General features: G+C 43.2%; 1 protein-coding gene across 1 annotated transcript in view; it reads left to right on the top strand.

Moving 5' to 3' along the window:
- The window catches only part of nkain2 (sodium/potassium transporting ATPase interacting 2), a 418,979-nt gene that overhangs the window by 281,192 nt on the left and 110,072 nt on the right, over positions 1-27,715 (top strand). The window contains exon 4 of the mRNA XM_041187394.1: positions 20,194-20,394. Coding sequence (XP_041043328.1) covers positions 20,194-20,394 — 201 coding nt within the window. The remainder of the gene's footprint in view (positions 1-20,193; positions 20,395-27,715) is intronic.

The following is a 27,715-nucleotide window of genomic DNA, read 5'->3' as shown; positions in this document are numbered from 1 at the left end:
ATGGTTTGGGTGAGCACTGTGACGGGTCTTCAGTTTTGGTGTTTACAGATTCCTCTTCCATGGTGTCCTTGGGGTTGGAGTCGAGAACCTGGCTCATGTGCCCTCGGCTGCTTCCCAGATGTGCCTGCGAAAGCAAGGAGAGTTAATTAGTGTATGGAAGAGGACTGCGGAACAGGGAAACTCACTCACAGTATGGTTGTCTGATAGATGTTGCACTGCTGGATTCAGGTTGAATGCCGCCAACTTCACCATCAGCACAGATTGGTGCCGGCCAGCTGGATGACTCTATTTTCAAATTCTGTGAGGCACTTGATGTCAGGCATTCCACCAACAGTCTGCGACCTCCTCTTTTTATTGAATGCCAGCTTGTCCTGCACAAATACTAATGGGGAGTGTGTAAGCAGGACACCTGCCAGGCCAGATGAGAAGGAGAAGGATCCCTGGCATGTGTTTGTGCTGAGTGGTGCTATGGGCGGGATGATAATGTGATCCACAGGGCAGATGAAGGTGTGTGTGAGAGAGTGAATGGTGATGTCCCTTGAGCTGGCAGTGAGTGAGATCCCTGTGAATGTGCGATATGTTTGTGAGTGTGTGAGTTGAGAGTGATGAGAAGAGTGACTTACCCTGATGGAACGTAGGAGATCATTCATCCTCTTTCGGCATTGGATGACTGTTCTCTTTTGGAGGGCATTGGCACTGGACACCTCAGCCACCACTTCCCATGCTGGATTTGTCACCTTGGATGAGGCTCTTTGCCCAGAGCAGGGGGTAGAAGACTTCATGGTGGGCCTCCATTGCATCCAATAGGCGCTCGAGGGATGCATCGCTAAATTTGGGAGTAGCATGTTTTCTCCCTTTGGCAGTCATTAGTTTCCAGCAGCTTCCTTAGAGAGTACTAGCTCTGTGCAGGTGCCTCATTTACATATGGCACCCGGTTTACTGAAGGCCTGAGGTCATGGCTGGGCAGGGGAATCGGAGGCCTCCAGCCAGCGATCCAACTGAAAATCCATGCCTCTCTTTTTTAAATCAAGTGGCACATGATACAACAGGAAAAAGCCACCACTGCCGTCGGCGGGTCATAAGCCGATTTTCCCCACTCGATATCAGACTTTGCCAATTCCTGGGACAATTCCACCCCATATCGATTGGTTCCCCTTTATCAATCCTGTGTGTTACAAAGAACTCAAAGAACCCAAATAAATTTGTCAGGCACAATTTCCATTTCACGAAACCATGTTGACTCTGTCTGATTGTATTATGATTTTCTAAATTTCCTGCTACTACCTCCTTAATAATGGATTCTAGCATTTTCCCAATGGCAAGTGTTAGACTAACTGGCCTAAAGTTTCCTACTTTCCATCTCCCTCCTTTCTTGAATAGTGGTTTAATATTTGCAGCTTTCAATCTGATGGGACATTTCCAGAATCTCAAGAATTATGGAATATTGCAAGCAATGCATCCACTATCTCTGCAGTCACTTCCTTGAAGACCCTCAGGTCCAGAATGCTTATCAGCCTTTAATTCCATTTGTTTTCCTCCAGTGATTCTGTTTTGCTTCCTGCTTCCCAAATGTTCTTGGGACATTCTCTTTGGCCAGAATCTTCCATTCGGCGTGCAGGGGCAGGCCCCACACATCAATACATCAATCCAATCTTCAATTCGGTGGGCATGCACCGGAGTCGGCTGCGTGCCCACCAAACTGTGAAAGGCCTGTTAAGGCCATTATTGAATCAAAGCACTTGTCAGGGGTGCCTATCCTACCTTAAAATTGGTGGGCAGGCAAAGAGCCCATGCGGCCTTTGCATTTTTCATGGGACCTCATCCACGGGAGGGATGAGCTTTCATGAAGGGTTTATTAATTAAATAAAATGTATTATGAAAATTCATAAACATGTCCCAGCTCATTTGACAATGTCACATGAGGGGACATGACTGAATAATTTTATTGTTTCTTTTTTCCAATGTTTTATTATGAAATTAATCTCCCTGAGGCAGCTTCGTGCCTCAGGGAGATTTTTGCGCTCTTTCGCGTGCATGTGTGAAAAAGCACAGGCCCCGACTCTCCCTACAACCCCACCTGCACAGATAGCACTGAGCACTTCCTTAATTGGCCCGCGCATGGAAAATGGTGGCGCACTGCCGATCGCAGGCGGCGATTGGCTTCGCGCCCTCCTGCTCCTGACTGGCCTGCACAACGGGTTAAAATTCTCCCCTGTATCTTCTACTGTGAAGACGGATTAAAAAAAACACCTCTTCAAAGTTTCTGCCATATCCATGTTTCCCAGTATTAACTTTTAATTTTCACTTTCTAAGGAATCAACGCTCATTGTTGCTATTGTTTTTCTTTTTAGTAGAAACTTTTACTGTCTGGTAACGTTCTATTATCTTTCCTAATTACTTGCTGTACCTGCATACTAGCCTTTTAAGATTCTTGCACTAGTATATCCAGACTTCTCTGCATCTCAAAGCCCTGCAATTGCTGACTATTTAGACAATATGCTTATTTTTATTCTTCCTGCCAAAATGGACAATTTTACATTTGTCCATATTATACTCTATTTGCCAGATCTTTGCCCACTCACTTAAGCTATCTATATCCCTTTGTAGCTTCCTGTGTCCTCTCCATAGCTTACTTTCCTATTTATCTTTGTGTCATCAGTAAACTTAGCAACCATACCTTCAGTCCCTTCATCCAAATCAGTTACATAAATTGTGAAAGTTTGAGGCAGTCATTGCTATAAATTGTAAAAAGTTGATACTTCTCAGCTTTTAAGCAATTTGCCCATTCCACTTTAGCCAATCTTGTCTCCATACCCTTCTTTTTGTTGTTATTTAAGTTTAAGTTATTAATTTCAAGCCTACATTTCTCATGCTCCAACAGAATGTGAAATTCTCTCCTGTTATGACCACTCTTACCTAGAGGATTTTTTATCATGAGATCATTCATTAATACTGTTTCATCACACATTACCAGGGCCTGAATCTTCTGGCTAGGCCCTGCTCGCCAACGCATAAAATGACGTGCAGTGACGTCGGGTGGGTGTCCTGGAGTCACCGTATGTCATTCCGATCTTCAGTTCGGCGGGCACGTACCAGAGTCGACTGCACGCCCGCCGAACAGTCAAAGGCCTATTAAGGCCATTAATAATCTGATTAAAAACAAAAACAGAATTACCTGGAAAAACTCAGCAGGTCTGGCAGCATCGGCGGAGAAGAAAAGAGTTGACGTTTCGAGTCCTCATGACCCTTCGACAGAACTTGCATTCGAGTCACTCGAACGCAAGTTCTGTCGAAGGGTCATGAGGACTCGAAACGTCAACTCTTTTCTTCTCCGCCGATGCTGCCAGACCTGCTGAGTTTTTCCAGGTAATTCTGTTTTTGTTTTGGATTTCCAGCATCCGCAGTTTTTTTGTTTTTATAATAATCTAATTAAGCTGGTGTCTGGGCTGTCCATCCAACCTTAAGTTTGGCAGGCAGGCGAAGAGCCCAGGCAGCTTTTGCATTTATCATGAAATCTCATCCACAGGTGGGATGAGGTTTCATGAAGGCTTTATAAATTGAATAAAAATTTTTATTAAAATTCATTGATGTGTCCCAGCTCATGTGACACTGTCACATGAGGGGACATGTCTGAATATTCTTTTTATTTCAATTCTGCATTATCAAACTAATCTCCTGAGGCAGCTCCATGCCTCAGTGAGATTTCCGAGCTCTTTTGCGCATATGCAAAGGGAGCGCTTCTGGGTGCGTGTCGTGCTGGGCGAGCTTTAATTGGCCTGCCCACATAAAATGGCAGTGCGCAGCCGATCGCGGGCAGCAATTGGCTGCGTGCCTGTCCATGCCCACCCCCACCGAGCCCACCCGACTGGGAGAAAATTCTCCCCCAGGTTTAAAATAGCCTGTTCCTCAGTTGGTTCCAGAAAATGTTCCACAAAACTATCCCAAACACACTTTTGAACTCATGCTCCAAGCTACCTTTGCCACATTGATTTGGCCAATCCATATGAAGATTAAAATCCCCATGAATATTGCAGTACCTTCGTTACGACCCCATTATTTCTTGATTTATATTCTGTCCTATAGTGCAGCTACTGTCAGTGGGCTTTAAACCACTCCTACCAGTAACTTCTTTCCTTTGCTATTTCTTAACTCCACCCAACCTGATTCTACATTTTGATCCTCTGATCATTCCTCACTACTATTCTCAATCCATCCTTGACTAACAGAACTACCCCACCTCCTTTTCCTTTCTTCCTGTCCTTCCTAAATGTCAAATACCCTTGAATATTCAGGTTCCAATCGTGGTCACTTTGCAATCATGTCCCTGTAATGACTATCATATCATGGTCATTTATTTCTATGTGCTACCAAGTCATCCATCTTGTCACAAATGCTACATGCAATCAGACAAAGAGACTTTTTTTCTGTTTCTTTTTTACCACATTTCTTTACTCTGACCTATTTTGCTGGTGTACATTTATATTTGTATGCTCTGCCCCTTCCTGTTGCACTCTGGTTATCATTACCTGCATCGCTACCCTGCTCTATTGCCTTGCCCTTTCTCTTTAACTTTCCAAATCTTCCCCCAGTGAACCCTCAACCTCACTTCTCACTATTTAGCTTAAAGTCCACAGTGAGACAAGAAATAAAACCAACCTTCACCACAATTTAGAAAAACTACTCATGACAGGTCATTAGGAGGTTACAGTACTCAGAGACCTAGTGAAATGGGTGATGAAACTCTCAAGAGCAAATGAGAAGATAAGTAAGACTGAAATGGGCTTAAGCACAGCAAAATCCAGTAGTTTCTCTACAATGCCATGTCTTCTCTCAAAATGTTATTAATGTGAAACTTAATCTTCCATGATATTTAAAACATGTTATTATCGATATCTGATTGTCTTCAGTATATTATTTATATTTTGGTATCAACATATAATATTTTTGCCTGCTACACATCTCTATTATGTTTATGAATTAAGTTCAGCATTTCCCAGCCAGATTAAACCACATGGGAACCTGTGTACATAGTCATTGTGTGGCACCATCACAGGTGCAGGCACTTTTATCTCCTTATGTTACTTCATCATCAGAATGTAAGGATTAAGGTGTTAACACTTCCAAGAGTTGAAGATAGGTTACAGAGCCCAGTGAGAAAAAAAACTGCAATATTTTCCATGCAGCTAGCTGATTAGTATGATATATCTGTACATGTGACCTAGTGTCAGTAATACCTCAGAGTGACATTTTGCTTGAGAGGTTCTTTCAATTGAATAACAATCAAATCATGCTGTCCTTCCCATATCTTCTCCAGAAGGATTAAGGGAACCAGGAAAAGGGGAAAAAAAAGGTTTAAATATAAATCAAAGATTTATAATGTGCAACATTTCCCCCCCCCTCCCTGTCAGTGAGTATGTATGGGAGCAGGTGCAGGCGGGCAGGTTCCTGATCGGTGCCCCCAGTTGGGGGCACGCCGCCATTTTACGTGGGTGGGCCAGTTAAGGCCTGCCAGCGTGACATCCACCAGGAAACGCTATGCGCTCCCTGTGTGGGTTTGGGGGGGGTGGGGGTGGTGGATTCCCTCAGCTGAGAGTGCACTCCTTTGCACATGTGCACGAAAGAGCACACAGTGTTGCCTCAGGGAGATTGGCTCAGATTTGAAACAGTAAATAAAGATGAGATAAAAATTTTACTGCCATGTTCTCTCATATGACAGTGTCACATGAGTTGGGACATGTCCATAACTTTTATTTTAACATATTCTGGAAATTTTAAATCCCTCATGAAACCTCATCCTGCCCGTGGATGAGGTTTCATGTTTTTCCCAAAGGCTGCCTGGCCTCCTCACCTGCGCACCAACCTTAAGGTTGGACTGGCAGGTCCATTAATTACCTTAATTACTTTTTTAAAGGCCTTAAGTGGCCGTTGACGTCAGCCCGCGTCATTTTACTCATCGGCGAGCGGGCCGCACCCACACTTGCCAACCGAAAGATTCAGCCCAATATTTCAAAGCAGTGTTCAACAGTAGATAGTAAACAGGCAGTAACATTCAAAAATATCAGAACATAGTGTGTTTCTGCTTATATGAAGCTTATGCTGCATTGTGAATATTGTATTCAAATTCTAACCCTGAGTCAGCAAATCATTTTTTTACTGTTCCAATTGGCCTGTGTTCAATTTTTTTTTCCCAGTCATTTGAATGAATTTAAACAGCCAAATAAAACTCAGCAGATCTAGCAGTCTCTGTAGAAGGATAAACAAAGTTAATTGGCAGAATCTTATCAACTGCAAGGAGAAGACTTTGGAGGATAGGATTGCAAGGAAATTTTGAGATGTGTGCTTTGTGTCATCTACCTAATGCATTTCCACCCCTGCACAATCTTGCCAGAGGTGCGATGAGACCAGCATCAGTTACCTGCCCGGCAGCAGTAGGTAACTAATTATCAGTAACTAAGTGCCCACTTAGGGGAAGATTGCCACCAGGATGTTCACAGTGGCAGTCCGGCCCATGTTGAGGACGATGCCTGGCAGCGAGGCTGCCCACAGCCTCCGGTGATTTGATTGTGCCTCCAGCCTGCTCAGCCTGCCCCTTGTCTCAAATTGGAAGGACATCCAGAGGTGGCCTGTGAATTGGTTACTATTGGGAATTTCAGGCAAACTTCAGAAGCTATCGGGATTGGGATCTGGAATTGGCCCCAGCTGGTGTTTAAATGTTAGAGCGGTAACATTCTGCCTACTGTTTCAGGTCAGTGACCTTTTGTCAGTCTAGAAAAAGGTAGAAAAATAAGCAACTATAGAGGCAGAGGAATGTTGGGAGTGGGGGGGGTGGCGGAGAGGGAGGCAAAGTACAAAACAGGAGGTCTCTGATAGGGTAGAAGTCAAAAGAGATTAAACGAGAAAAGGTGATGATGGTACATGGCAACGGGATAAGAATAGGAACAAAGGATGGGTCTAGAAGAAATGTAAATGGGAATCACAGAGTCATCAGCAACAGCTGCCACTCCAAAATAAATTGTGGCAGAGGTTTTGATCTGAAATTGTTGGGCTCAATGTTGACCCTGGACAGATCTCTAGCTGATCCCTGAAATTATCCAGATGCATAAAAATTCAGTTCCACTATGACCTTGATGGCTACAGGTAAAGGACTGCCATGGGGCCACGAGGGGTCAGGTCCTGGTGTAAATGAGCACAAACATCAGAGGCCAACTAGGTACAACCTCTTACAGCTGTAGCATTCTGTCATTTTCAGTTAGCTGACTCTCGGATGGTACACCCGATGTCTTGGGCAGTACCTTCTTCCCCTTGCAACCCCTTGTTGTCCTCTGACCTCCTCCTGGCCAGAGGGGGTGCATATGCTGAAGCTACCCCCTGCTACTTGCCCAATCTAGCCTGCTCCCATCTCAGGCTGTTTATGAGCTCCACAACGAGTTCAACGATCTGTTAACTGGAGGCAGGCAAGTTGCTGGTTCCCCCCTTCCGTCCTCCCTTTGAAAATCATGTTGTGTTTTGGAGGGGATAGGGACTGGTAATGTCATCAGAGATTGTGATTTTCAATATGCGCCTATCCAAACTCAGCCTCATGGAGTTTTGAAAATCCAGCTCATTAACACTTGTTCTCTCTCCCCATATGCCTAGTATTCCCAGCAACAGTTTTTAATTTCAAATCTGCAGTTGTTTTCTTTTGCTAAATATATCTCTTTGTTTTTGGGATTGGCAATTAATTTTTCCTTGTTTTTTTATGCTAGTTTTGAATTAACAAAATACCTGTGCAATAATTCTAGAAATTCTTGGAGTGTCTCAAAACTGCAGCTCATTTTTTCATATTTTTCCTTATTGCTTGTTTGAATCTTTTTCTAAATGTCTTGTAACATGCTTTGCATTCTTCAGTTACTAGTTTGTAGCTAGATAGATGTGAATAATTCTTATGTGTAAGTATGGTTGAAATTTTGTTGCAGTCATGGAAATTACAGCCCTTCGCCTTCACCACACTTAAATGCTACTTTGATTGCTTCCTTATCCACTTCAGTCTGCCCTGAATTTTTGCAAGCTCCATTTTACCATTCTTTAAAGAAAATTGAATTACGTTCTTTTTTTAAAAAAATGCTTGGTAAGTATTATAGCACAAATTAACCCTTATTATTGCTTTCCAGATCAAGGATAATTTCTTATTTCACGCGTCTTTTGGTCGTCAAATATCAGCAATAGTTGCCTTTATCTTAAGGGTAGTATGTTAATGACTCTTCTCAACTTGACTGAATGATCCTGATCTCATTTCATCATTAAATTCCTCTATTTCCAATCATATGTTCATCTTGTGATGTGGCCACTAACACCTAAATCATTACAGGGCATTTTAATTATATCGACATCACTTAATAGTTCACAGCTTTTCAGGAATTGTAGTACATCTTGTAATCTGCAACATACAAGGTACTTACCACTGTTGATTTTCTTTAGTGGGCGATTATTTTTGGCTAAGTAAATTTATGTGTTTTAATAAACTATTATGGGATATTTACTAGAATTACTGAAATAATGCTGTTCGTACTAAAGAGTTTCTACTGGAAAATGCTTACCAGTCTTTTAGATTTGACTATAATTAACTCTTTAAAGGAACTGCTTTAGTTCACAGGGTTTAAGTTTTCTTGGTTAGATGATTGCATCTAATCAATCCATTGATCAATATTTTAGTCTTTTACTAAAATAGAACATTTTAAGCACATCGTACTCAGTTGTAAATATACCTTTAAATGAAATTCTGACAGTATGAATGAAATCTAAAATACAGAGCAACAAAAGCATATTTGTTATCTATGGTGGTGGTGTGTTACAGTTTACTGAGGGAGTCTGAGTTACAGTGGCAACATACACTTTTACATGCTTGTTGCAGTTTGGAGCTATAGATAATGATGGCAGGGCCTCCAACATTATTTCCATCATATGGCTAACCGGGACTCTCTCCCACTCTTATCACCTGCCATTAGTGTGCTGGATGATTTGTAGGCTGATAATCAACCTGTTTGGCTGCGCCATGAACACACCTTCCTTGACTATCAAGTCCTGGGGATCTAAAACCCGAGCTTCTCGCTCAGAAGCAAATACGTTATCCACTGTGCCACAAGATCTCCTTATTATATATAACCTTATTTAAAATAAAAGGTTCTTCATAAAAACAGGTGCATTTTTGGTTTGTTTCTCCTAAATCAAATCTTATGATTTCCTAAAATGAGAAAAGCATCATATTGCAATGGACTAGATTTTTTGTTTTGTTATTGAGAGTAATGGATACATTTTGTGGGCCATTCCTAACCTTTGTGCTCCAGGTTATTTTGGCTCTCATACTTCAGATCTGTCTCATGGGTGGATCCCAGATCCCCATATTTTTGAGTGTGACCGCGTTAGCCTTAAGATTTAGGCAAGCTTTCAGCAGCATGTCCAGGATAACAAAGCAGAAGATCCATTCAGTTATCTACTTTTAACTACTAGATTTAATGTGGTAACTTCAAAAGATCTCTCTCATTTTCAAGGACTGAAAGGAACCTCACACCTTTGGACTTTGTTTTTACAATTACAGTGTCATCCTTACTCTAAAACAAACATTGACAAAAACATCGAGAAGGTAGGTAGGTCAAGTCGGAAATCTTCTCGACCTAGCAGAACCATCTTCTTTTAAAAAGGGCCCCACCTGCCATATTTTTGTGTCCAGGAGGCAGGGGCAGGATGGAGTTGGGGTTGTCGCCTCCAGAGGCAGTTCAGAGCTGGCCATGGAGGCATACAAGTGTTGAGGTCAGCTGGTTAGAAGGCCCATCTTGGTTGTTTGAGACATTGGCCCATTTGTACTGAAGGCTGTTTGGTCTTCTAGCCCTTACCCCTGGCACATATACATAAGACTATAAGAACATAAGATGTAGGAGCAGAAGTAGGCCATTCAGCCCATCGAGTCTGGTCCACTATTCAATGAGATCATGGCTGATCTGATAATCCTCAACTCCACTTTCCTACCTTTTCCTGACAATCTTTGATTCCCTTACTGATTAAAAATCTGTCTATCTCAGCCTTGAATATGCTTAACGAACCCGGCTCAACAGCCCTCTGTGGTAAAGAACTCCACAGATTCACTACCCTCTGAGAGAAGAAATTTCTCCTCATCTTCAAGTGGGCGCCCCCTTACTCTGAAATTATGCCCTCTGATCTTACACTCTCCGACAAGGGGAATCAACCTCTCAGCATCTACCCTGTCAAGTTCCCTAAGAATCTTAAATTCTTCAATAAGGTCGCCTCTCATTCTTCTAAACTCCAATACAGGCCCAACCGACTCAACCTCTCCTTATAAGAAAATCCCTCCATCCCCGGGAATCAACCTAATGAATCTTCTCTTGACTGCCTCCAATGCCAATATATCTTCCCTTATATAAGGGAACCAAAATTGTCCACAGTATTCCAGGTGTGATCTAACTAGTGGCTTGTATAGTTTTAGCAAGACTTCTGCATTTTTATACTTTATTCCCTTTGAAATAAAGGCCAACATTCCATTTGCTTTCCCTATTACCTGTTGAACTTGTATGTTAGCTTTTTGGGATTCATGCACAAGGACTCCCAAATCCCTCTGTGCTGCAGCCTTCTGCAGTCTTTCTCTATTTAAATAATATTCAGCTCCTCTATTCTTCCTGCCAAAGTGGATAACCTCACATTTTCCCGCATTATATTGCATCTGCCAAGTTTTTGCCTGCTCACTTAACTAGTCTATATCCCTCTGTAGACTCCGTGTGTCATCCTCACCACTTGCCTTTCCACCTATTTTTGTGTCATCCGCAAACTCGGAGATAGTACATTCACTTCCCCATCTAGGACATTAATATATATTGTAAATAATTGAGGCCCCAGCACTGATCCCTGTGGTACTCTGCTAGTTACAGGTTGCCATCCCAAAAATTCCACCCTTAGCCCAACTCTCTGTCTTCTATTAGTTTTCCAATCATCTATCCATGCTAATATACTACCCCCAACACCATGGGCTTTTATTTAATTAAGCAGCCTTAAGTGTGGTACCTTATCAAACATTTTCAGCAATCCAAATATATTATGTCCACTGATTCCCCTTTATGTGTCATTCTGGTTACCTCCTGAAAGAATTCTAATAAATTTGTCAGGCATGATTTCCCCTTCATGAAGCCATGCTGACTCTGCTTGATTAGATTATGTATTTCCAAATGCTCTACTATTACACTCTTTATAATAGACTCCAACATTTTCCCAATGACAGATATTAAGCTAACTGGCCTATAAGTTATCTGTTTTTTGTCCCCTTCCCTTTTTGAATAAGGGTGTTACATTGGCCAATCTCCAATCCTCTGGGACTTTTCCAGAATCTAATGATTCTTGGAAGGTTACTACCAGTGCATCCACTATCCCTGTAGCTGCTTTCTTTAATATCCTAGGATGCAAACCATCAGGTCCAGGGGACTTATCAGTCTTTAGCCCCATTAGTTTCCTTAGTCCTTTTTCTCTAGTGTTAGTTATTGTAGTTATTACCCCCCTCCCCCACTTTCGCCCCTTGATTATTTAGTATTTTTGGAATGCTTTTGATATCTTCTACCATGAAGACTGAAGCAAAGTATTTATTCAACTCCTCTGCCATTTCCTCGTTCCCCTTTATTATTTCCCCAGCCTTATTCTCTAAGAGGCTTATGTTCACTTTGACCTCTCTCTTCCTTTTTATATGTTAAAAGAAGCTCTTACTGTCCATTTTATATTACTTGCTAGTTTACCCTCAAAGTTCATTCTCTCCCTCTTTATTATTTTTGGTCATCTTTTGTTGGTTTTTAAAATTTTCCCAATCCTCTGGCTTACCACTGATCTTTGCCACATTGTATGCTTTTTTCTTTCAATTTGGTACTGTCCTTAACTTCCTTGGTTAACCATGGTTGGCTTATCCCGTTCCTTGAATCCTTCTTCCTCACTGGGATATATCTTTGCTGAGAGTCATGAACTATTTTCTTAAACATCTGCCATTGTTCATCAACTGTCTTTCCTGCTAAACTGCTTTCCCAGTCCACTCCAGCCAACTCTGTCCTCATTCAATTGTAATTACCCTTATTTAAGTTTAGCACAGTTGTTTCCAACCCAAGTTTCTCACTCGCAAACTGAATGCTAAATTCTACCATATAATGGTCACTGTTTCCTAAGGGATCCTTTACTCTGAGATCATTTATTAAACCTGCCTCATTACACATTACCAGATCCAAAATAGCCTGATCCCTGGTTGGATTCACAACATATTGTTCTGAGAAACTGTCCCAAATACACTCTATGAATTCTTATTCATGGCTTCCTCTGCCAATTTGATTGTACCAATCTACTTGAAGATTAAAGACACCCATGATTAATGTACTGCCTTTTTTAAATGCCATCATTATCTCATGATTTATTCTCTGTCCTACAGTATAGCTTCTGTCAGGGGGCCTATAGGCTACACCTCTTCTACTTCCCCTTGTTATTTCTAACCTCCACCCATATGGATTCTACATCTTCCGATCCAAGGTCCTTTCTTGCTATTGTACTTATTCCATCTCATACTAACAAAGCTACTCCAGCACCCTTTCCTTCCTGCCTGTCCTTTTGAAAAGTCACATACCCCTGAATATTTAGTTCCCAACTTTGATCTCCTTGTAACAATGCCTCCGTAATGACTATAAGATCATACCCATTAACCTCTATTTGTGCCATTAATTCATTTATTTTATTCCAAATACTATGTACATTTAAGTAAAGGGCCATTACTTTTGCCTTTTTACCATTTTTCCCCTTTTGACCATTTTTGCTACTATTTTTGCTATGTGTGTACACTCTGCCCCTTCCTGTCACACTCTGGATATCATTACCTAAATAGCTACCCTCCAAGGCTGTCATGTCCTTTTACTTTGTAAGCCTATGTATCTCTTTTCCAGAACCCTCCCTCCCTCTATTTAGTTTAAAGCCCTCTCTATAGCCCTTGTTATTCAGTTTGCCAGGACGCTAGTCCCTGCGTGGTTCAAGTGAAGCCAGTCTCACTGGAACAGCTCCCTTCTACCCCAGTACTGATGCCAGTGCCCCATGAACTGAAACCCATTCCTCTCACACTAATCTCTGAACCACGCATTTAACTCTTTGACTTTATTTACACTATGCCAGTTTGCCTGTGGCTCAGGTAGCAATCCCAAGATTATTACCTTGGAGATTCTGCTTTTTAATTTAGCTCCTAACTGTTCAAATTCTTTCAGCAGAACGTCCTTTCTAGTCCTATCAATGTCATTGGTGCAAACATGACAGGTCGACTGGATCCCTCCCCTCTCACTCCAAGTTCCTCTCCAGCTCTGAAGAAATATCCTTAGCCTGGCACCGGAGCCGGGCAGGCAACATAGTCTTCGGGACTCACACTCACGGCTGCAGGGAACAGGATCTATCCCCCTAATTATACTGTCCCCTACCACGACAACGTTCCCCATTTCCTCCGCCCATTTTAATGGCTCCCTGCACCACGGTACCGTAGTCAGTTCGCTCATCCTCCCTGCAGTCCCCACTCTCATCTGTACAGCTTGCAAGAACCTTGTAACTGTTGAGCAGTGCAGGGGCTGAGGCTCCTCGAATGTTACCCCCTGGGTTCCCATACCTGCCTCACCTGCAGTCACACCCTGCTGTCCCTGATCACAGACCAAATTTGAATTACCTAACCTAAGGGGGGTGACCACCTCCTGGAGCAAAGTATCCAGGTAACTTTCCCCCTCCCTGATGTGGCGCAATGTCTGCAGCTTCGACACCAGCTCCTTAACTAGGATCCGAAGTTCCTTGAGCTGCAAACATTTGGTACAGACGTGTTTGCTCTGGGTTGCCTTGGTGTCCAGCAGTGCGCACATGCTACAGCAGCAACACGTCACCCGTCCTGTGACTGCTATCGCATTTTATTCAATTTATTAATGAATTACTCTAGTATCCCCACTCTTTACACTTTATTATAATTACTTTTTTTATACACACCAGTGTCAATTTTATACTTAACAATCTATCTTTAAGAAAAAGAGGAAAAAAAAGACTAGAGATCTCAACACAAACTAAAGACCTTACTTTCCTTTAAAGGTAGAAATACTCACCAATCCTACTCACCAATCAGCTGCTCTCTGCCTTCTTTTCCCTCTCGAGCTTTTCAATGGTCACAAACTCTTCTCGCACCCTCTCGCTGGAAATAACCATGATGTTTCTCTCTCACTCTCTCCCTGGAAATCACCCCGCTGCTTCTCTCACACTCTCTTGCTGTAAATGGCCTCTCTGTTTCTCTCACACTCTCTCGCTGTAAATGGCCCCGCTGTTTCTCTCACACTCTCTCACTGTAAATGACCGTGCTATTTCTCTTACGCTCTCTCGCTGTAAAAGGCCCTGCTATTTCTCTGACTGTATGTTTTTGTTGATACAGTTCTATGAAGGCCTCATTATGAATGCTTGACTGAGTTCTAAGACTCACTTGGAACCAGCTCAGCAGGGGTTTGTTTACATAGGTTGAAGAGGAATGTTAGCTTTGATGTATCGACATCTTTATGAGGTCATAATAAGTAATACTTTCTTTGATGTTTTTCAATGTCTCCATGTTTATTTGGACAAGATTAAGAGGTGTGAAGTGTGGTAAATCTGTTATCGATATTATAAATGGGTATGTCTGATTGACACTTTTATAAGATTGTAAGAGCAGCAGTTTTTTTCAAGGGAGATTTTTGATTTTTTTTTCAAGAGCATTTTAAGGAATTACCACTGTTATCTGGCTCATTAGTTCTGTACATGGTGTACACTTGGTGAGTGGGCATGGAGGATGCAGGGGGACATGATAGAGACATGGGGTTGTGGGAGATACGAGGAAGCATGGAGGGGCATGGGGGATATGAGGGTGCATAGGTAAGACCTTTTTAAACTTTTTAAACTTATCTGTTAAAAGGTTCCTGAATCAAGCCTGTGGTTTATAACTCCTCTGAGGTGCCGTGAACCATGTTTTCTACCAAAACAGGCCTGACTCATGAAAATAGTGGGGTATCCAAAAAGCCCATGCCCACAATGAAGTGAGCAGGGCAGGTTTGCTGAGTGCTGGCCTGCACCATTATCCCAATGTCATAAAACTTGCTCACACTGGGAATGGGGGTGGAATCCTGGAATTGGATCCCACCATTTTTAAATTCCCCCTGCCTCCGTTCTGACACAAAGAGAGGTATGAAAATTCAGGCCATACTATTTGTTTATGTATAATTTTATTTTGGATATTTTTATAGCTGGAATCTGTACATAGAGGGTTAAAATGTATCACACAGGGTTAAGATCTGCCATGGTTTGCTGTTTCTTTTTGCAAATTGGAGACAACTCATGTCTAACTTTAGCATCAAAAGGGGTATTTATTACTCAAAAGAGCAGTATTACTTAAAAGCACTCTGTAGCATCTTGCTGCGTTGGTATTAAGTTTAGTCTGTGCACACTTCAGTTATAGATAATTAGGTGATAGTCTACTGGCATGGCACCTTTATACAGATCAAAAAAATCAGCCAGCCTGAGGTAGTGAGTTTCATTAGCAGGTGTATCTAACATTACTGAGAAGGGAACAGGGCCTTTGACTGGCTGTAGTATTGTTTGATAAGACAGCTAGTGGCCATGGCTCTCCTATTGAAGGTTTATATTGGGCTTTTGTGTGTCAGTCTGCAGTCAGATTTACAATCCTACAAACAGTAGCCTAGAGGTTTGTGTTCTTTAAATTTTGAGCGACCTGGCAAGCGGCTGTGCTTGTTTTCAGATTGTAGCATTTCACAGTGTAAGAAGCGAGCTTATGTGGTAAAGTCGTGCCATATTTGGACTTGCCTGGCATTAACCCTTTCAAATGGCTGAAACTTAGGTCACTTGCTTTACCTCCCCCACCCCCTTCATGGCTTAAGTCACATAACCAGTAACGGAAACCACATGTTCATTCTATGTACTCAATGCAATTTCTTGATGTTACATGAATTAGAACTGCAAAGAGGGAGGTGATAGTGTAGCGGTTTTGTTGCTGAGTTAGTAACCCAGGGTAATGCTCTGGGGACCAGGGTTCAAATCATACCACGGCAGAATTAGAAGTATAATAATGACTGCAAAGCAATTGTCAGCGTCAAACCTTCTGAATATTTGTTGTGGGGTGGCAGAGTTGATCAACAGACACTTCTTAGGTGGAAAACATTGTGTTTATTTACAAAGGTACTCAGCAGCAATTACATGTGTGCTTTCACTTCAAACCATATTTCTACACTACAAACTACAGAATAGCCCATGCTACTCTCCTATTGGTTACTCAAGGTCAGATGATCTTCCATAACAGCATTCTTTTTAAAGGTATATTACACATTAGATAAAACCATGATTACCACATCCCTCCCCCTTTACTCGGAAATACATTTTATATTTACAAGTATAATTTTTTCAAGACAGCAAATTATTTACACTGGTAAGTAGTTTACATATTCAGCCTTTCTGGGGGTTCATTTAGGCATGTAGAATATCTCAACTCTACAACTTCAATACTTTGTCAGGGACCTCCTTTTCTGGAGTTGGCTGAACATCAGGCGCTTCGGTGTTGAAACAGCATGTCTAAATGCAGCAAGACCTGGACAATATCCAGGTTTGGGCTGACAAGTGGTGAGTAACATTCACGCCACACAAGTGCCAGGCAATGACCAACTCCAACAAGAGAGAATCTAACCATCACCCCTTGACGTTCAATGGCATTACCATCACTGAATTCCCCCACTATCAACATCCTGAGGGTTACCATTGACCAGAAACTGAACTGGACTGGCCATATAAATACTGTGGCAACAAGAGGAGGTCAGAGGCCAGGTACCCTGCGATGAGTAACTCACCTCCTGACTCCCCAAAGCCTGTCCACCATTACAAAATACAAGTCAGGAGTGTAGTGTGATGGAATAGTCTCCACTTGCCTGGATGAGTGCAGCTCTCACAATACAGAAGAAGCTTGACACCTTCCAGAACAAAGCAGCCTGCTTGATTGACACCACATCCTCAAACATTCATTCACTCCACCACCAAAACACAATAGCAGCAGTGTGTACCATCTACAAGGTGCACTGCAGGAATTCACCAAGGCTCCTTGGACAGCTCCTTCCAAACCCACGACCACTACCATCTAGAAGGACAAGGGCAGCAGATAGATGGGAACATCACCACCTGGAAGTTCCCCTCCAAGTCACTCACCATCCTGACTTGGAAATATATCGCCGCTCCTTCACTGTCGTTGGGTCAAAATCCTGGAACTTCCTTCGTAACAGCACTGTGGGTGTACCTACACCACATGGACTGCAGCAGTTCAAGAAGGCAGCTCACCATCATCTTCTCAAGGGCAACTAGGGATGGGCAATAAATGCTGGGCCAGCCAGTGAAGCCCACATCCCGCGAATGAATAAAAAATAAATGACATTCCCATAAATCATGTTGCCTCTTTATTACAAGATAAGGCTAGTTGGTCTAATCATGTTGTTTTCACACACATGGGGACTAGTCATGCAAGTCCTGAAAGCCAGTAGTAGTAGAGTTAAGCGGTGTCTCTCAGGGTGAAATAGGAAAGAGAAGCAAAGCAATTGTCTTAATTGCTTTATTGATGATGCTTAAATGATCAATATGCTAGAACACGATTCTAATTAAAATTAATTATTAGGGATAGAATTAATAGTCACATGGAACAATGTCATTTGTTTAGGAAGAGCCAGCATGGATTTCTGGAAGAGAAAATCATGTTTAACTAACTTGCTGGAGCATTTTGAAGAGGTAACAGAGAGAGTTGATGAGGGTAATGTTGTTGATGTGGTGTACATAGACTTCCAAAAAGTATTCGATACAATGCTGCACAACAAACTTGTGAGAAAAGTTATAGCTCATGGGATAAAAGCAACAGTAGCAATGTGGATACAAAATTGGCTGATTAATAGGAAACAGCGTGTAATGGATTAGGGGAGGGTTTGTAATGGAGCTTCCCAAGGGGCTGGTATTGAGACCCTTGCCTTTCCTGAGATATATAAATGATCTAGATCTTGGTGTGCAGGCACAATTTCAAAGTTTATGGATGATACAAAACTTGGAAGCATTGTAAACTGTGAGGAGGAAAGTGTAAAACTTCAAAATGACATAGAGAAGTTGGTGGAGTGAGCAGACAGGTGGCAGATGAAGTTCAATGCAGAGAAGTGTGAGGTAATTAATTTTGGTATGAAGAACATGGAGAAGCAATTTAAATAAGGGGTACAACTCTAAGGCGTGTGCAGGAACAGAGGGACCTGGGCACATGTGTGCATAAGCCATGAAAGGTGGCAGGACAGGTGGAGAAAGCAGTTGATAGAGCATAAAAATTCCTAGGCTTTATTTTTAGGGGTATAGAATATAAGAGCAAGGAGGTTGTGCTGAACTTGTAAAGGACACTAGTTAGACCTCAGCTGGAGTATTGTGTACAGTTCTGGGTGCCACACTTCAGGAAGGATGTGAATGCATTGGAAAGAGTGCAGAAGAGAGTTTAAAAGTGGTTCCCGAGATGAGAAGCTCCGGTCTGGAATGCACTGCCTGGAAGCGTGGTGGGATTCGAGGCATTCAAGAGGACATTAGGTGATTATTTAAATTGAAACAATGTGCATGGTTATGGGGAAAAGTCAGGAGAATGGCATTGAGTCATAACACACAAATGCAGAGCTGGTATAGACACGATGGGCCGAATGGCCTCCTTCTGCACTGTAACAATTCTGTGATTCCATGAAAAGGCATATGTGTTGGTATTCATCTTTATCACTATAGGGAGAGATTCATGCTGAGATCTTTTGGGAGGCCTTGAGTGTGACCTAAATACAAAAGGGTGCTGTGAATACTTCAGACAACAGGCAACTAAGCTCTTATCAGTAAGTCAGTTGTCTCAGTACTGACAGCCTTGAGTTCTTTTTAAGCTGCCTCACAGCTGCAATTGCTAGCAGCCTGTGCTTAACTGTTTAATTACCTTTCTCTCAGCAGGCAAGAACTTAGGCTCATCTATTTAAGTGTGATTAGTATGAGATCCCAAAATATTACTCCTAATTAATATAAAATCCTAAAATCAGTATATTATCAAAATCTTACAGCTAAGCAGCTTCATAATAGTTAATTTCAAGGAGAATAGAGAAATGTGAGTTCCAGTTTCATATCATTTATTGTTTATTCACTTGTGCCTGAATCTCAGACTAATAAATATATTTGTAGCAGAAATTCTTCCACCTAATTCCTGGCACAGCAAAGTAATCGAAGCATCATAAGCCTTGGTATTAAGCTGCTCTTTTGTAAACAAACAAGGCAGAAATTTCACACAGGAGGACTGAATTCTGATGAAGATGTGGTGGGAGAGTCAGAATTTAAGGTGGGATCTAGAACCAGGAAATTTGGGACCAAAGGCTCCCTTGTCCTTCTTCAGTTACATTAACAATTTGAGACTATTTCCGATGGGGCTCCTGGACCACCTTTGGAATAGTATCTGACATAACCCAATAGGTGTAGTTGATCTTACACCTGCTTAGAACAGGTGCAGGTTCTGGGCTTAGTGAAGACCCCAATATTGGATTTACTATCATAGGATAACAGAATATACTGCACAGAAAAAAAACTGTTTGGGAGTCAAGCCCTTGAACTCAGCCAGGATCATTATATCAGTCCTGCAGCCACCAATGATGGGGATGATAGACCTCATATGATCAACTGTACCTCTGTCAACTATATGCCAGGTCCTACAAAGGTCCTACAACAAAGCATCTCCTGAAACAAGGTCCTGAACAAGGTTCCATCATTTCTCCCCCTTAAATCTGCCCTTCAGCTCCTCAAGCTTGTTCCACCATTCAATTATACCATGACTGCTCTGAATCTCAACCCATTTACTCACCACTAAATATGCCTTCATAAGTTTACATTAAAAAATGTAGCTATTCTAATCTGTATAGCTCCCAGTATTTTGCCATTTTCTTGCTGAAACATTGTGAAATTTGTCCCCTTAAAACTAATTTTCCAAAGGATTTATGCAGTAGGGTTTTGTCTTACAGTCAACTGAGAATTTACTAATAGTCAATGTGAACTACAATGTATCACACGATGCATTACATTTCAACAGCTTTTTAAATCTATCATCTTTTTCTGCCACAGGATACTGACCTGATTATGACCTTTAACATTTCTATGCATCGCTCTTGGTGGATGGAGAATGGACCAGGATGTGCGGTGGCAACTATAACTGATACTCCAGAATGGGTACCAAAGGATCACCGCTACATTTATATTGGAGGGTGCCTGCTAGAATATCAGTATATAGAAGTGGCACATAGTTCACTACAAGTAATCCTTGCAGTAAGTACCTATTGGCTTTCAGTAGTTCACTTAATGTAATTTATATAATGGCAGTGAATCCCAGAAGATGCTCTCCCACATACCCACTGTAAATTTGGCAGAAGAGTCATAGAAACCCTAAAAAAAATGTTGTATGCTCCATTTGCCACATTTTAAGGAGGGTTCTGCAGATTTTTCACAAAGTTACACTGGGCAAGTCAAAGAATCCAGATGAAAACTTGTCCGCGGTGGGCTTAATGTTACATTAAGCAGACAGCTCACCCCCATCAACCCACCGGGAGCAAAGTCAGCACCAATCACGCCAGTCCGCCCCGCGGCACTGCAGGTGGGCTAAACAGCGGCTGTGTGGGACTTCCGCCCCTCACTGGGGAGGAAGTCATGCCCTCAGGAGCTGCCAGCCAATCGAATTGGCCGGCAGCTCCGGCAGTGCCAAGAGCACATTAATGGGTGCTACCAGGACTGCAACTAGGAAGCATAAGAACATAAGAAAATAAGAAATAAGAGCAGTAGGTCATTAAGCCCCAGCCTGCTCCGCCATTCAATAAGATCATGGCTGATCTTCTTGTGTTTTGATTTCCACATTCCCATCTAACCCCAATAATCTTTAGTTCCCTTGCTAAACAAGAATCTATCTACCTCTGCCTTAAAAATATTTAATGACCCCACCTCCACCACCTTCTGAGGCAGAGAGTTCCAAAGTCGCACAACACTCTGAGAGGAAAAATTTCTCCTCATCTCTGTCGTAGAAGGGTGACCCCTAATTTTAAAACAGTGCCCCCTAGTTCTGGACTCACCCACAACAAGAAACATCCTTTCGATGTCCACCTTGTCAAGACCATTCAAGATCTTGTATACTTCAGTCAAATCACCCCTCACTCTTCTATACTCCAGTGGAATAATCCCAGTCTGTCCAATCTTTCCTCATAAGACAACCCACTCGTTCCAGGTATCACTCTAGTAAACCTCCTTTGAACCACCTCCAAAGCATTTACATCCTTCCTTAAATAAGGAGACCAAAACTGCACATAGTATTCAAGGTGCAGTCTCACCAGTGCGCTGTATAACTGAAGCATAACATCCTTACTTTTATGTTCAATCCCCTTCATAATAAACAATAGCATTCCATTAGCCTTCTTAATTACTTGCTGTACCTGCATAATAACTTTATGAGACTCATGTACTAGAACACCTGGACCTCTCTGCACCTTAGATTTATGCAGCTGTTCTCCATTTAAGTATTACTCTTTTTTTGTTCTTCCTGCCAAATTGAACAACTTCACATTTTCCCACATTAAACTCCATTTGCCAGATCTTTGCCCATTCACTCAACCTATCTATATCCATCTGCAGCTTCCACATGTCCTCTTCATAACATACTTTCCTACCTATCTTTGTGTCATCTGAAAATTTAGCTACCATGTCTTCACTTTCCTCATCTAAATTATTGATGTAAATCGTAAAAGGTTGAGGCCCCAGTTAGAGGAAGCAGAAGAAGCCCAATGCATCTGCAGAAACAAGTAAGTCTGGGGTCTTGAGCAAAGAGGATTTGGACAGGTTAAGGAGGTGCAGGGGATGGGGGTGGTACGTTTAAGACAGAAGGTGGGTAGGAAGAGAGAGGGGAGTCTTTTAAGGGGGGCTGACCTCCAATCTGCAAAGGGTAGTCCCTGAATGTAGAACCCCCAGCTTTCCTTCCCACCCTTTGAAGAATTTATTTTAAAAATCAGGCTGTCCATTCCCGCCCGACTGCACACGCCAATTGTTTTATGGCGTGGGCAGTGTATTATTGGGTCTAATTGGCTTGGTAACAAGCCTAATTGACCCTGGATGCCCACTTAAATAGAACAGGTGGGCTACTGATTTTGGCACCTGTTCACCCACCCACCATGGGCCCCCCCGTATTATGGGAGTAAGCTTGGGGGTGGATGGGAAGGTGGTGGGATGCCCACCCATTCGATTTTATGTGCCCACCCCGCCAAGCATGCCTGGCAGGGGCACATCAAATGCAGCCCTGTCTCTTAGACTGTGGAACATAAGAAATCGAGAGTTCCTGCAACCTCAGCCCTCAAAGTAAGACGAAGTTTTGACAGCAGTACTCCTTGTCAGAGTAGACATAACGGCTACCTCCCAACTGAAATGGGGTCCACCTGGACCCAGGCTGGCATCAATGTCTGGAGCATTGAAGAGGAGGCAGGTAAGTATTTTAATAGAGTTGGCCCCTGCCCAGGAGACTGCATGCATAGAAGCAAGAAGTTTCCTGTGGTGAATGCTGACATCTCTATACCCCTGGCCTGGGCACTTATGTCATTGCTTGTGATCCTTTGTATATAGCAGGCTCACCAGATGTAGGGGACTCACCTGGTGATCCACTTGAGGCATGTGAGTTAGGTGACCTTCCCTTGACCCTGTGTTTTCTGGCAGGATAAACAGCAGTGTGCGTGATCCCAGCATATTTGGCCTGAGGGTTGCCTGGGCCAAACTTTTTCTTATACTGTGTTTAGGAATGGCAGAGAACAGCCTCTGTACATATGGGAGCAGTATTCAAGTACTGGAAGGACAGGGTCGTTACAGAGAGTTAAAAATTGTTGAGGACAAATTAAATCCTTGACACAGAAAAGCTTCTTGAAGGTGTGGGAGTTTCATTTGAGATGTGAGGGGATAGTGAAACGAAGAACACTTCATAGATGAAAGACAGAGGCATTAAATGTTAGAACTAGTCATCTTGGTTATAATTATGAAGATACTGTTGCCCAACAGAAAAGATGCATCAGTTATTTTGGCTGATTTTCCAGTTTAAGGATATTTCAATAAATTAAGCTCCCTCATCTCTGCTGTAGATGGGACGTAGTGATTGCCGGTGGCCTGCTTAAGTGTAGTGTGGCTACTAGTCCCTAAAGATGAGTAAAACATTTTGTAGCTTGTTTTTTTTAAAAAAAACTCCTTGGTCACTGCAATCTGATGACCCTGTGTTTGATTTTATCAGCTTTCTAGTGCTTTCATTTTACATACCTCCCCCATGGTTCATGCCTTCAGATATCCCTTTAAGCAAAGTGCAAACGATGGAAATTACACCAAATGATGTTTTTCCATCAATCACATAGTATTTTGGCTCACTTGCCAACATTTGTGTGGATATATTTTAATGTAACATCCTTCCAACACCCCAGCTGCAGCCCATTACTTCCACTGAGAAATCCTAGATGTAAAAAGAGCAAGTACATAGCTGGTGGAGGGCCTTAGGGAAGGTTCTGCTGTAGTCTTATGCCAGTTCCCTCATATAATTCCAGGGAAAAATTCAACAATGAAGTTTAAAGGTTCCAGCCACCTTAAGAAGCCAGGGAGAAATTAGGTGTGTGAGGTAAGTGGGCAGGATAGTTGGAGAGGTTGGAGGGTGGTTGTGGGGGGATGGGAATACTCAGGGGGTCAGGAGGGTAGTCAAGAGATGGGGTAGTCAGTTGTTGGGAGGGTAGTTGGTGGGGAGTGTGGGGGTAGTAGGGAGGTTGGGGGGGGTAATTGAGGGGTCGGGCAGGTAGTCGGGGGGCAGGGGGCAGTCAGTTGTTGAGAGAGTAATCGGGGATGGGGGCAGTTGGGGTGGGGAGGGTAGGCAGGGGTTCAGGAGGGTCATCAAGGGGGCTGGGGGGGTTGTCTGGGGTGCCAGGAGGCTAATTGGGGGGGTGGGTAGTGAGGGGTGGTGAGGGTAGTCGGGGGGTAGTCAGGGGATGGAGTTTAGTCAGGGGTAGTAGGGTAGTCAGGGGCAGTGGGGAGCGTAGTCGGGTGCTCCAGTTGGGGGGTTGTGGTTGGTGAGGCCATCAGTATCATTACCCAGGAGCTAGTAGTGGTTTTAATCTTTCTAACTTTTCCTGGTTAACTATTCTGCTAAGAGAGTCGGAACCATCCAAAATCTCCGATTTAAAACAGTATTGGGTGGTCCCAGTGCAGGGCAATTGCCCATCGGAAGTCTGAACTTACTAAGCCATTGTCCTTGCATGGAGACGATGGGGGAGGGTTCCCCAGCGCATCTTCTGGGGTACCTCCAGGGTACAATCCTTCCTGGGGAAAGGAAATTCTGGGCCAAGATTCCCATTGCACCATTGAAGGAGATTTGGAGTAGATCATTTTATGCTGACATCGTGATTCAATTACTGTGCTTCAAATGGTCTAATGGTATGTAATGTGAAAGGAGGCAATGTAAATAGCATGGAATCAGAAGCAAAACCGTGGATAGAGTTAGAAAGAATGAAGATCCTTGTTCTGTAGAAGGAACAGATTAAAAAAATAGGGCTGAGCCATGTAGAACATAGAACCATAGAATGGTTACAGCACAGAAGGAGGCCATTGAGCACAGCAAGCCTATGCTGCCTCTCTGCAAGAGCAATATAGATCATCCACTCCCTGTTCCTTTCCATGTAGCCCTATTTTTTTCCCTCAGGTGCCTATCCAATTTACTTTTGAAAACCATGATTGAATCTGCCTTCATCACCCTTTCAGACAGTGTTTTACAGGTCTTAACCACTCACTGAATCATGCTCCATGACCAGAAATTGAACCTCAGTCACAGCAGTGAGTGCACCAGATCCTAAACACTTGAACACCAGTGAACTCAAAAGGGCAACATGTCAAGGCTTGTCTGGGACTTTAATTTAGGGCCTCTCACACTTTCAATCAGTGAAACTCCCTAAAGAAGAATCATATCCATAGACCAGGTTTGTCCAACCCACAGTGTGGCCCACGAAGCCTCTCTATGTGGCCCCTGGATCAATTGGTGAAAATGCCAGTAAGATGGGTCAGTGATTTTAAATATTTCTGCAGGGGACCGCTCCTCCAATCACACCCTGTTTCTCTCTCATGTTTGCTGTTGACAGGCTCAATAGGAACAGCAAACGCCGGAACTGCAAGCATGTGAAGATAGAGAGACGGGGTCTCCACTCACCACGCTTTTCCGTGGTTCTAGCCACTTTCCTGCAGCTCCCAGTGCTCTGGCCCAGCTCTGGCCACATCGTTCCCGGCTCCAGCCTCGTCCCTCCCAGCGCTGGCCAGAGTTGGAGGTATCTAGCAACCTGACCCAATGACAGTGATATAGCCCCAGGTCAGGATGGTGTATGGCTTGGAGGGGAACTTGCAGGTGATGATGTTCCCATGCATCTGCTGCCCTTGACCTTCTAGGTGGTGAAAGTCGCAGGTTTTTCAGCCCTAATTTCTGTGTGCTTATGGCTGGTGATTCATTACATTAAGACCCTTCCTTTGTCTGTACTCTAAATTATGCAGCTGTCAGTGGTTGAGCTGTTGTTTACTAGACTCATATTGAGTGATAGTGCATCTTGAGGAAAGCTGACCTCCTCTTGCTAAAATGAAAGTGAGTAATAAGGGTTATGTTTTGGCGTGAAGCTTTCCAAATAAAAATATTGTCCTCAGGCTCAGTAATTTGCATGTTGTTATAAAGTACTTGGAATACATTATAGCATATGGCTCAATGCCTATTGAACATTCCTTGAAAGTGGATGCAGGAATCACATTGCATGCACAGTTAAATCATTGTCATTGATTCAATTGGAGGCAGGATGCCAACTTTGCACTTTTGTACTTCACAACCCCATACATAACATTCATAAGCTTTACCTCACCCTTACACAATTAGCACATTTGCAAGCCTTAAATACACATCACACAGCTTGCGCATGCTGCCAGCTAGTCACAGTCACATTACCCACACAGTTTGCACAATACTCAGTGCACTTCCCTCTCTCTTACACACAGCTGGAAGCAGCAGGAACAAGTTGGAGAGATGGAGAGACATGACTGCATGTTGCAACCTCATAGAAGCGATGGTGCTAGTCGTTATCGGAAGGACCATTTCTGAGGCCATGGCCAGCAGTGGAGGTGAAGCCTTTGCATACCAAATCCTTCTTTTCTCATCCTATTTCTCCTTCATCCCACAATCTCTTCTGGTGTTGAAGTTGCTGATATTGTAAGCATACATTTCTTGCCTTTTCCTTTCCCCTTACCTGAACCCTACCCTTGTACCTTTTTTCCTTTCAGATATCCAAGACCTGCAAACTACCCAGGCAGTGGAGAAAGACCAAGAAGCCAGTGAAGATGAAGACACATCATCACTTGATTTCACAGTCACAGCAACCAGCTCAGATATTGGCACTGCTTATAATTTAAAGGAAAGCATAGAGCTGGGATCTACACATGGCGAGAGACCTAAACAAGTGTGTTGCAGCTAGTGCAAGGAGAAATAGTAGCGCAGGTGCCACTGGAGAGAGAACTTAGATGATGACTTCGATGGCACAGGCTACAGAAGAAGGTTAATACAAAAGCAAACTACTGCAGATGCTGAAAATCTGAAATAAAAACTCAAAACACTGGGAGTGCTCAGGAGGTCTGACAGCATCTGGGGAGAATGAAACAGAATTAATGGCCTGGATTTAACAGGTTCTTGCCCACCATTTGGAGAACTGGTAGGAGCCCCACATCACTTTTCTGGAGGTAGACCTGAGGTAATCAGGCACTTATCTGGATAGTGTCATGCATCCGGTTAAATTAAGCCCCTAATAGGGCTGACAGCCCACCCCAAAAGCTGCTCGCTAATCAGAGACCGCGAGCTCTCCAGTACCAGCAATGCCACCAGGAATGGTGGCCACTGCTGGTACTACAGTGGGGCCTGCCATAAGGATCGCCAGTTGATCCCAAATAGAGGTGAGTGTGGGCGGGATGGGAAGGCAGTTGCCAACAAGGGAGGGGAATGGTGGGGTTGGAAGTCAGCACAGAGGGTTGAATCTTTGGAGCCTGGCTTCCTAATGCCGGGTCCCTTGATCAGTCACGGAGTGCCCGTGAACGAAGGTCTCTCCCCCACAGGTAAGCTGCTGGCAATCCTGACAGGGTTCACTGTGTGGCCTCCTTGGATGGTGAGTCCCCCATCTGCCACTGGTTGAATACCAGCGGTGGCGGAATGAGCACCTTAAGTGGCTGGCCTCTGGGTGGGATGGTTGCCCATAAGCCTTTCTGTTCCAGACTTGATAGGAAGAAGGCAGGAGAGACCCTCCAGCCCAATCATATGCCCTCCCCTCTAGCTTCCAAACTTGCCTCTGGAGGGGCATTGAATTCCAACCAATGTTTCAGGTCAATAACCTTTTGTCAGAATTGGAAGAAGTTAGAGATTTGACAGGCTTTAAGCATCTACAGAGTCACAGGGAAGGGAAGGACAAAGGGGGAAGTCTGTGGTAGAGTGGAAGGCAGGAGAGATCAAAACGACAAAAGGGATTTGGTGCAAAGCAAAACGAGATGGTATTGGGGCCAGTAAAGAATCAAAAGATTGTTCTGA

This window comes from Carcharodon carcharias, chromosome 5 (assembly GCF_017639515.1).
Source record: "Carcharodon carcharias isolate sCarCar2 chromosome 5, sCarCar2.pri, whole genome shotgun sequence".
NCBI lineage: Eukaryota > Metazoa > Chordata > Chondrichthyes > Lamniformes > Lamnidae > Carcharodon > Carcharodon carcharias.
This window is presented reverse-complemented; position numbering and strand designations above follow the sequence as displayed.